Here is a 13127-nt window from a genome sequence, read left to right on the forward strand (position 1 = left end):
CTATGACGTTTTTTGACTGATTTTGGATGACATACTATACTATGACTTTTTTGACCGATTTTGGACGACATACTTTACTATGATGTTTTTGACCGATTTTGTACGACATACTATACTATGACTTTTTTGGGTGATTTTGGACGACATACTATACTATGACTTTTATGGGTGATTTTGGACGACATACTATACTATGACTTTTTTGACCGATTTTGGACGACATACTATAGTATGACTTTTTTGACTGATTTTGGACGACATACTATAGTATGACTTTTTTGACTGATTTTGGACGACATACTATACTATAATGTTTTTTACCGATTTTGGACGACATACTATACTATGATGTTTTTGACCGATTTTGGACGACATACTATACTATGACGTTTTTGGGTCATTTTGGACGACATACTATAGTATGACGTTTTTGGGTCATTTTGGACGACATACTATACTATGACTTTTTTGACTGATTTTGGACGACATACTATACTATGACGTTTTTGACTGATTTCGGACATCATACTATACTATGAGTTTTTTGACCGATTTTGGACAACATACTGTACTATGACTTTTTTGACCGATTTTGGACGACATATTTAACTATGACGTTTTTGACCGATTTTGGACGACATACTATACTATGACGTTTTTGACTGATTTTGGACGACATACTATAGTATGACTTTTTTGACTGATTTTGGACGACATACTATACTATGATGTTTTTGAACGATTTTGGACGACATACTATTCTATGACCTTTTTGACCGATTTTGGACGACATACTATACTATGACGTTTTTGGGTGATTTTGGACAACATACTATACTATGACTTTTTGTCGTCATGTTGGACAACATACTGTATAGAGGTACTGCATGTTTGGTGTAGAGGTTAGTGCTTTTGGTTTGCAGCGAAAAGACCCGGGTTCAATCCCTGGTTGGAGCAAGGTCTTTCTGCAATGGTGTGACTTATAGGTATAACTTTGGACAACATACATTTTTGGGTGATATTGGACGACATACTATACTATGACGTTTTTGACCGATTTTGGAGGACATACTATACTATGACGTTTTTGACCGATTTTGGACGACATACTATACTATGACTTTTTTGACCGATTTTGGACGACATACTATACTATAACTTTTTTGACCGATTTTGGACGACATACTATACTGTGACGTTTTTGACCGATTTTGGAAGACATACTATACTATGACTTTTTTGACCGATTTTGGACTACATACTATACTATGACGTTTTTGGGTCATTTTGGACGACATACTATACTATGACGTTTTTGGGTCATTTTGGACGACATACTATACTATGACTTTTTTGACTGATTTTTGACGACATACTGTACTATGACTTTTTTGACCGATTTTGGACGACATACTTAACTATGACGTTTTTGACCGATTTTGGACGACATACTATACTATGACGTTTTTGACTGATTTTGGACGACATACTATACTATGACGTTTTTGACCGATTTTGGACAACATACTATACTATGACTTTTTGTTGTCATGTTGGACAACATACTGCGTAGAGGTACTGCATGTTTGGTGTAGAGGTTAGTGCTTTTGGTTTGCAGCGAAAAGACCCGGGTTCAATCCCTGGTTGGAGCAAGTTCTTTCTGCAATGGTGTGACTTATAGGTATCACTTTGGACAACATACATTTTTCGGTGATATTGGATGACATACTATACTATGACGTTTTTGACCGATTTTGGACGACATACTATACTATGACTTTTTTGACTGATTTTGGAAGACATACTATACTATGACGTTTTTGGGTCATTTTGGACGACATACTATACTATGACGTTTTTTGGTGATTTTGGACGACATACTATACTATAACGTTTTTTGACTGATTTTTGACGACATACTATACTATGACGTTTTTGGGTCATTTTGGACGACATACTATACTATGACTTTTTTGACTGATTTTGGACGACATACTATACTATGACGTTTTTGACTGATTTCGGACATCATACTATACTATGGGTTTTTTGACCGATTTTGGACAACATACTGTACTATGACTTTTTTGACCGATTTTGGACGACATACTATACTATGACGTTTTTGACTGATTTTGGACGACATACTATACTATACTATGACGTTTTTGGGTCATTTTGGACGACATACTATAGTATGACTTTTTTGACTGATTTTGGACGACATACTATACTATGACTTTTTTGACCGATTTTGGACGACATACTATACTATGACTTTTTTGACTGATTTTGGACGACATACTATACTATGATGTTTTTGATCGATTTTGGACGACATACTATACTATAACTTTTTTGACTGATTTTGGACGACATACTATACTATGACGTTTTTGGGTCATTTTGGACCTCATACTATACTATGACTTTTTTGGGTGATTTTGGACGACATACTTTACTATGAAGTTTTTGGGTCATCTGGACAACATACTATAGTATGACTTTTTTGACTGATTTTGGACGACATACTATACTATGATGTTTTTGACCGATTTTGTACGACATACTATACTATGACTTTTTTGGGTGATTTTGTACGACATACTATACTATGACTTTTTTGACCGATTTTGGACGACATACTATACTATGACTTTTTTGACCGATTTTGGACGACATACTATAGTATGACTTTTTTGACTGATTTTGGACGACATACTATACTATGACGTTTTTGACCGATTTTGGAAGACATACTATACTATGACGTTTTTGACTGATTTTGGACGACATACTATACTATGACGTTTTTGGCTCATTTTGGACGACATACTATAGTATGACGTTTTTGGCTCATTTTGGACGACATACTATAGTATGACTTTTTTGACTGATTTTGGACGACATACTATACTATAATGTTTTTTACCGATTTTGGACGACATACTATACTATGATGTTTTTGTCCGATTTTGGACGACATACTATACTATGACGTTTTTGGGTCATTTTGGACGACATACTATAGTATGACTTTTTTGACTGATTTTGGACGACATACTATACTATGACGTTTTTGGGTCATTTTGGACGACATACTATACTATGACGTTTTTGACTGATTTCGGACATCATACTATACTATGACTTTTTTGACCGATTTTGGACGACATACTATACTATGACTTTTTTGACCGATTTTGGACGACATACTTAACTATGACGTTTTTGACCGATTTTGGACGACATACTATACTATGACGTTTTTGACCGATTTTGGACGACATACTATACTATGACTTTTTTGACGACATACTATACTATGACGTTTTTGACCGATTTTGGACGACTTACTTTACTATGACGTTTTTGGGTCATTTTGGAAGACATATTATACTATGACTTTTTTGACTGATTTTGGACGACATACTATACTATGACATTTTTGACCGATTTTGGACAACATACTATAGTATGACTTTTTTGACCGATTTTGGACGACATACTATACTATGACATTTTTTGGTGATTTTGGACGACATACTATACTATGACTTTTTTGACCGATTTTGGACAACATACTATACTATGACGTTTTTGACCGATTTTGGACGACATACTATACTATAACTTTTTTGACCGATTTTGGACGACATACTATACTGTGACGTTTTTGACCGATTTTGGAAGACATACTATACTATGACTTTTTTGACCGATTTTGGACTACATACTATACTATGACGTTTTTTGGTGATTTTGGACGACATACTATACTATGACGTTTTTGGGTCATTTTGGACGACATACTATACTATGACTTTTTTGACTGATTTTGGACGACATACTATACTTTGACGTTTTTGACTGATTTCGGACATCATACTATACTATGAGTTTTTTGACCGATTTTGGACAACATACTGTACTATGACTTTTTTGACCGATTTTGGACGACATATTTAACTATGACGTTTTTGACCGATTTTGGACGACATACTATACTAGGACGTTTTTGACTGATTTTGGACGACATACTATAGTATGACTTTTTTGACTGATTTTGGACGACATACTATACTATGATGTTTTTGAATGATTTTGGACGACATACTATTCTATGACCTTTTTGACCGATTTTGGACAACATACTATACTATGACGTTTTTGGGTGATTTTGGACAACATACTATACTATGACTTTTTGTCGTCATGTTGGACAACATACTGCGTAGAGGTACTGCATGTTTGGTGTAGAGGTTAGTGCTTTTGGTTTGCAGCGAAAAGACCCGGGTTCAATCCCTGGTTGTAGCAAGGTCTTTCTGCAATGGTGTGACTTATAGGTATCACTTTGGACAACATACATTTTTGGGTGATATTGGACGACATACTATACTATGACGTTTTTGACCGATTTTGGACGACATACTATACTATGACTTTTTTGACCGATTTTGGACTACATACTATACTATGACGTTTTTGGGTCATTTTGGACGACATACTATACTATGACGTTTTTGGGTCATTTTGGACGACATACTATACTATAACTTTTTTGACCGATTTTGGACGACATACTATACTGTGACGTTTTTGACCGATTTTGGAAGACATACTATACTATGACTTTTTTGACCGATTTTGGACTACATACTATACTATGACGTTTTTGGGTCATTTTGGACGACATACTATACTATGACTTTTTTGACCGTTTTTGGACAACATACTATACTATGACGTTTTTTGACCGATTTTGGACGACATGCTATACTATGACTTTTTTGACCGATTTTGGACAACATACTATACTATGACGTTTTTTGACCGATTTTGGACGACATGCTATACTATGACGTTTTTGGGTCATTATGGACGACATACTATAGTATGACTTTTTTGACTGATTTTGGACGACATACTATACTATGACGTTTTTGACCGATTTTGGACGACATACTATACTATGACGTTTTTGACCGATTTTGGACGACATACTACACTATGACTTTTTTGGGTGATTTAGGACGACATACTATACTATGACGTTTTTGGGGCATTTTGGACAACATACTATACGATGACTTTTTTGACCGATTTTGGACGACATACTATACTATGACTTTTATGGGTGATTTTGGACGACATACTACACTATGACTTTTTTGACCGATTTTGGACGACATACTATAGTATGACTTTTTTGACCGATTTTGGACGACATACTATACTATGACTTTTATGGGTGATTTTGGACGACATACTATATACTATGACGTTTTTGACCGATTTTGGATGACATACTATACTATGACGTTTTTGACCGATTTTGGACGACATACTACACTATGACTTTTTTGGGTGATTTAGGACGACATACTATATACTATGACGTTTTTGGGGCATTTTGGACGACATACTATACTATGACTTTTTTGACCGATTTTGGACGACATACTGTACTATGACGTTTTTGACTGATTTTGGACGACATACTATACTATGACTTTTTTGGGTCATTTTGGACGACATACTATAGTATTACTTTTTTGACCGATTTTGGACAACATACTATACTATGACTTTTTTGGCTCATTTTGGACGACATACTATAGTATGACTTTTTTGACTGATTTTGGACGACATACTATACTATGACGTTTTTGACCGATTTTGAAAGACATACTATACTATGACGTTTTTGACTGATTTTGGACGACATACTATACTATGACGTTTTTGACTGATTTTGGACGACATACTATAGTATGACTTTTTTGACTGATTTTGGACGACATACTATACTATGACGTTTTTGACCGATTTTGAAAGACATACTATACTATGACGTTTTTGACTGATTTTGGACGACATACTATACTATGACGTTTTTGGGTCATTTTGGACGACATACTATACTATGACTTTTTTGACCGATTTTGGACGACATACTATACTATGACGTTTTTGGGTCATTTTGGACGACATACTATACTATGACTTTTTTGACCAGTTTTGGACAACATACTATACTATGACGTTTTTTGACCGATTTTGGACGACATGCTATACTATGACTTTTTTGACCGATTTTGGACAACATACTATACTATGACGTTTTTTGACCGATTTTGGACGACATGCTATACTATGACGTTTTTGACGGATTTTGGACGACATACTATAGTATGACTTTTTTGACTGATTTTGGACGACATACTATACTATGACGTTTTTGACCGATTTTGGACGACATACTATACTATGACGTTTTTGACCGATTTTGGACGACATACTATACTATGACTTTTATGGGTGATTTTGGACGACATACTACACTATGACTTTTTTGACCGATTTTGGACGACATACTATAGTATGACTTTTTTGACCGATTTTGGACGACATACTATACTATGACTTTTATGGGTGATTTTGGACGACATACTATATACTATGACGTTTTTGACCGATTTTGGATGACATACTATACTATGACGTTTTTGACCGATTTTGGACGACATACTACACTATGACTTTTTTGGGTGATTTAGGACGACATACTATATACTATGACGTTTTTGGGGCATTTTGGACGACATACTATACTATGACTTTTTTGACCGATTTTGGACGACATACTGTACTATGACGTTTTTGACTGATTTTGGACGACATACTATACTATGACTTTTTTGGGTCATTTTGGACGACATACTATAGTATTACTTTTTTGACCGATTTTGGACAACATACTATACTATGACTTTTTTGGCTCATTTTGGACGACATACTATAGTATGACTTTTTTGACTGATTTTGGACGACATACTATACTATGACGTTTTTGACCGATTTTGAAAGACATACTATACTATGACGTTTTTGACTGATTTTGGACGACATACTATACTATGACGTTTTTGACTGATTTTGGACGACATACTATAGTATGACTTTTTTGACTGATTTTGGACGACATACTATACTATGACGTTTTTGACCGATTTTGAAAGACATACTATACTATGACGTTTTTGACTGATTTTGGACGACATACTATACTATGACGTTTTTGGGTCATTTTGGACGACATACTATACTATGACTTTTTTGACCGATTTTGGACGACATACTATACTATGACGTTTTTGGGTCATTTTGGACGACATACTATACTATGACTTTTTTGACCAGTTTTGGACAACATACTATACTATGACGTTTTTTGACCGATTTTGGACGACATGCTATACTATGACTTTTTTGACCGATTTTGGACAACATACTATACTATGACGTTTTTTGACCGATTTTGGACGACATGCTATACTATGACGTTTTTGACGGATTTTGGACGACATACTATAGTATGACTTTTTTGACTGATTTTGGACGACATACTATACTATGACGTTTTTGACCGATTTTGGACGACATACTATACTATGACGTTTTTGACCGATTTTGGACGACATACTACACTATGACTTTTTTGGGTGATTTAGGACGACATACTATACTATGACGTTTTTGGGGCATTTTGGACAACATACTATACTATGACTTTTTTGACCGATTTTGGACGACATACTATACTATGACTTTTATGGGTGATTTTGGACGACATACTACACTATGACTTTTTTGACCGATTTTGGACGACATACTATAGTATGACTTTTTTGACCGATTTTGGACGACATACTATACTATGACTTTTATGGGTGATTTTGGACGACATACTATATAATATGACGTTTTTGACCGATTTTGGATGACATACTATACTATGACGTTTTTGACCGATTTTGGACGACATACTACACTATGACTTTTTTGGGTGATTTAGGACGACATACTATATACTATGACGTTTTTGGGGCATTTTGGACGACATACTATACTATGACTTTTTTGACCGATTTTGGACGACATACTATACTATGACGTTTTTGACTGATTTTGGACGACATACTATACTATGACTTTTTTGGGTCATTTTGGACGACATACTATAGTATGACTTTTTTGACCGATTTTGGACAACATACTATACTATGACTTTTTTGGCTCATTTTGGACGACATACTATACTATGACTTTTTTGGCTCATTTTGGACGACATACTATAGTATGACTTTTTTGACTGATTTTGGACGACATACTATACTATGACGTTTTTGACCGATTTTGAAAGACATACTATACTATGACGTTTTTGACTGATTTTGGACGACATACTATACTATGACGTTTTTGACTGATTTTGGACGACATACTATACTATGATGTTTTTGAATGATTTTGGACGACATACTATTCTATGACCTTTTTGACCGATTTTGGACGACATACTATACTATGACTTTTTTGGGTGATTTTGGACGACATACTATACTATGACGTTTTTGGGGCATTTTGGACGACATGCTATACTATGACGTTTTTGGGTCATTTTGGACGACATACTATACTATGACTTTTTTGGCTCATTTTGGACGACATACTATAGTATGACTTTTTTTACTGATTTTGGACAACATACTACACTATGACGTTTTTGACCGATTTTGAAAGACATACTAAACTATGACGTTTTTGACCGATTTTGGACGACATACTATACTATGACTTTTATGGGTGATTTTGGACGACATACTATATACTATGACGTTTTTGACCGATTTTGGATGACATACTATACTATGACGTTTTTTACCGATTTTGGACGACATACTACACTATGACTTTTTTGGGTGATTTAGGACGACATACTATACTATGACGTTTTTGGGGCATTTTGGACGACATACTATACTATGACTTTTTTGACCGATTTTGGACGGCATACTATACTATGACGTTTTTGACTGATTTTGGACGACTTACTATACTATGACTTTTTTGACCGATTTTGGACGACATACTACACTATGACTTTTTTGGGTGATTTAGGACGACATACTATAGTATGACTTTTTTTACTGATTTTGGACGACATACTATACTATGACGTTTTTGACCGATTTTGAAAGACATACTATACTATGACGTTTTTGACTGATTTTGGACGACATACTATACTATGACGTTTTTGGGTCATTTTGGACGACATACTATACTATGACTTTTTTGACCGATTTTGGACGACATACTATACTATGACGTTTTTGACTGATTTTGGACGACATACTATACTATGACTTTTTTGGGTCATTTTGGACGACATACTATATTATGACTTTTTTGACCGATTTTGGGCAACATACTATACTATGAAGTTTTTGGGGCATTTTGGACAACATACTATACTATGACGTTTTTGACCGATTTTGGACGACATACTATACTATGACGTTTTTGACCGATTTTGGACGACATACTATAGTATGACTTTTTTGACCGATTTTGGACGACATACTATACTATGACTTTTATGGGTGATTTTGGACGACATACTATATACTATGACGTTTTTGACCGATTTTGGATGACATACTATACTATGACGTTTTTTACCGATTTTGGACGACATACTACACTATGACTTTTTTGGGTGATTTAGGACGACATACTATACTATGACGTTTTTGGGGCATTTTGGACGACATACTATACTATGACTTTTTTGACCGATTTTGGACGACATACTATACTATGACGTTTTTGACTGATTTTGGACGACATACTATACTATTACTTTTTTGACCGATTTTGGACGACATACTACACTATGACTTTTTTGGGTGATTTAGGACGACATACTATACTATGACGTTTTTGGGGCATTTTGGACGACATACTATACTATGACTTTTTTGACCGATTTTGGACGACATACTATACTATGACGTTTTTGACTGATTTTGGACAACATACTATACTATGACTTTTTTGGGTCATTTTGGACGACATACTATAGTATGACTTTTTTGACCGAGTTTGGACAACATACTATACTATGACTTTTTTGGCTCATTTTGGACGACATACTTTACTATGACGTTTTTGACCGATTTTGGACGACATACTATACTTTGACGTTTTTGACCGATTTTGGACGACATACTATACTATGACGTTTTTGACCGATTTTGGACGACATACTATACTATTACTTTTTTGACCGATTTTGGACGACATACTATACTATGACGTTTTTTGGCTGTTTTTGGAAGACATGATTTTGGAAGACATACTATACTTTGACTTTTTTGACCGATTTGGACGTCATACTATACTATGACTTTTTTGACCGATTTTGGACGACATTATACTATGACTTTTTTGACTGATTTTAAAATGTCATAGTACCTCTAAATAAATAACAATTCTGTGAGATCTCTTTAACAATTTTCTCTAAAACAAAATGTCAGTTTCGCGCAAAAAAAATAGCATTATAGTAATAGGGTGGAGTGCTTTCTCAAGTTTATTCATTTCTTTCTCAGCTATAACAATAAGGAGAACTTACGAAACAAGTCTGACATGATCACATTAATGATGGTTCAGATACAGATATACACTGATGAGCCACAAAATGAGTGCCTGCTGCTCATCCAACATTAAAAACCTCCTTACTGTTTGCACAAAGACAATGACCTCTGCTATGTTTTCTACATAGGTACAAGGAGTTGATGACAGGAAAGACTGCCAGAGAGATCATCACTATTTTATGGATCCTCTCCTTTGTCATTGGCCTCATCCCCTTCTTTGGCTGGAACCTGAAGCAGTCCTTTTGTGCGAAAATCAGGAGAGACAACACGTCAAACACTAGCCTCACGCAGGAACTGAGCGCTGGAGACAACACAATAAGTTGTGAACGCCCGTGTTTTTTCGAGAGTGTTGTGGACATGCACTACATGGTCTACTTTAACTTCTTTGTCTGTGTGCTGGTGCCACTGCTTATCATGCTGGGCATCTACATGAAGATCTTCACTGTGGCCAGGAATCAGCTGAGGCAGATCGAGCTCAAGTGTGTGGGGAACGGGGACAGCCAGAACCACGGGCTGCTGCAGAGGGAGATCCGTGCTGCCAAATCCCTCTCCATTATTGTGGGACTGTTCGCCGTCTGCTGGCTGCCGGTCCACATCCTCAACTGCCTCACACTGTTTTACAAGCAGCTGCATAAGCCGACGGTGGTCATGTACGTGGCCATTTTAATGTCTCATGCCAACTCCGCAGTCAACCCCATCATCTATGCGTACCGCATCCGGGACTTTAGGAACACCTTCCGCAAGATCCTGGCCCAACACTTCCTTTGCCGCAGGGAGGAGCTGTACCTAAGCTCCAACGGCAGCAGACACAACAGAGACCAAATCAACATGACCATCGACCCTCTGCTTTAGTTGTTCCGAGGAAGAACATCAACATCTGTGTCAACTCTGTTGTTTCACTCTTGAATTTTATTATTACTGAGGTTTACAATGTTTACAGAACAAGCGTGTGATGGGCAAAGATGGACTGATGTCAAACGCGACTTGAACGTGGACATTTATTTATGAATTGTGCCAAGTATTCAGGGGTCAAGCGGTGAACTGTTGAATGGTGAGTCTTATATCACTTTGGTATTGTGAAGGATTTGTGTGTTTGTTTTTTTAAATGAAGTAACTGGATTTGTTGGACTGTGAAACAAAACAACCCTCCCTTAAAATGCTACTTATCATTCTGAGTCCACCCTCTTGCAACTTCAAACACTTTACTTTTTCCCCCTGCTATTTTATATTGTCAGCATTCAGAAATGATGTTCAATAGCTTATTTATTACAAGAGCTTGTCTTTAAGAATGTAGAGATTAAAAGACGTTGTGTGGCTAAATCTGTACTCGCGGACCCAGAAAGGTACAACAGTAGTAGTCTACTTATTCCTGACCTTCACAGGCTCTTAATACAGAGAATCTTTTATATGATTATGAAAGGTCATTTGTTGTATTTTCATATGTCTATTCAAAAACTTTGCATGGCAAAGATGCCAGTGATTGCAGTTTTCCCCCCACTGCTGCCTCCTTAAAACTACATGTGCTGTATGTGCAGAGAGACACGGTGCTCCAGAGGGATCAAACATGGCCTTTATCTGAACTAGGGAAAAATTAGATTAATACAAGAATAAGCAAATCCCATGAATCATCTCTCAAAGTCTCAGGGGTCACAAAATGTTCTTGTGACCTCTGTCGCCAAGACGAAACAGTTTTCTGTGACTCCAAGACAAACAGCCATGGTTTTCTCCTTTGTTTTGCACCAACTCACGATTGAAGACTGAAATTTGAGAGCCCAAAACCTCCAGGCTTCTGGTACAAACGTTTATATTTGCTTACATAACTCAAAACAATCATTCAGTTCACTGTTCAACTGTACATGAATGTCATTGCCCCGAGGAGTCCCCTCCCCTCAGAGAGTCTCAGCTGGGATCCCAAGGCTCTTCTCTGGCCTGTTTGTGCAGTCAGTTCTCCCTAAGCTGCTGACATGACTGACTCAACTGAGGCAAGAGAGTTCTGTTGGGAAAACAAGTTTAATTAAGGGCGAAACCTCAAAGACAAACTGCACTGAGGACTCATATGAATCAAACCACTAAAAATGGGATACTCTTCACCCCTCATGTCGAATTGGCTCCAGAAAAGTAGACATTACTTTTAAAGGTCCAGTGTTTAATATTTAGGTGAAACAATCATATAATACTTATATATATATAATGGCTTGGTGCTTGTTGTCGAATAAGTCTTTTACAGTATGTAAAGGCCTTGCTTTATGGAACCACCAAGTTTCTACCAATCAATCTATCTATCAATACTTCTTACAGCACTATGCTCCTCCTCTCCTGCTCCGCTGAGTGCTGCAGCCGTGCTGTCACATGACTCGGCGGCACCGAGCAGGCAGCTACAGTGACAGAGAGAAAGAGGCGAGACGTGTGAAGCCATTGCTCATCTGTGAATGGATAAAATGGCGTGCGAAAAAGCCACTCACTACTGTTGTGACGCAGTCATTTTCGCAGCTCTTCTGAACAGAACATTGTTCTCCGGGAATAATTTTGCGAATAATATTGTGCAAATTTGGGCGATAGGTGATTCACTGCGGCACCGAGAGAGGGACAAGCAGAGAGAGAGAGAGAGAGAGAAAAAAAGTACAA

At 36.5% G+C, this 13127-nt stretch overlaps 1 protein-coding gene across 1 annotated transcript in view; it reads left to right on the plus strand.

Moving 5' to 3' along the window:
- adora2b (adenosine A2b receptor) overlaps positions 1-13109 on the plus strand; it is a 34211-nt gene extending 21102 nt beyond the window's left edge. Inside the window, exon 3 of the mRNA XM_058627557.1 lies at positions 10631-13109. Coding sequence (XP_058483540.1) covers positions 10631-11354 — 724 coding nt within the window. The 3' untranslated portion in view covers positions 11355-13109. The remainder of the gene's footprint in view (positions 1-10630) is intronic.
- Positions 13110-13127: the final 18 nt, after the last annotated feature.

Source organism: Solea solea, chromosome 4, assembly GCF_958295425.1.
Source record: "Solea solea chromosome 4, fSolSol10.1, whole genome shotgun sequence".
Taxonomy (NCBI): domain Eukaryota; kingdom Metazoa; phylum Chordata; class Actinopteri; order Pleuronectiformes; family Soleidae; genus Solea; species Solea solea.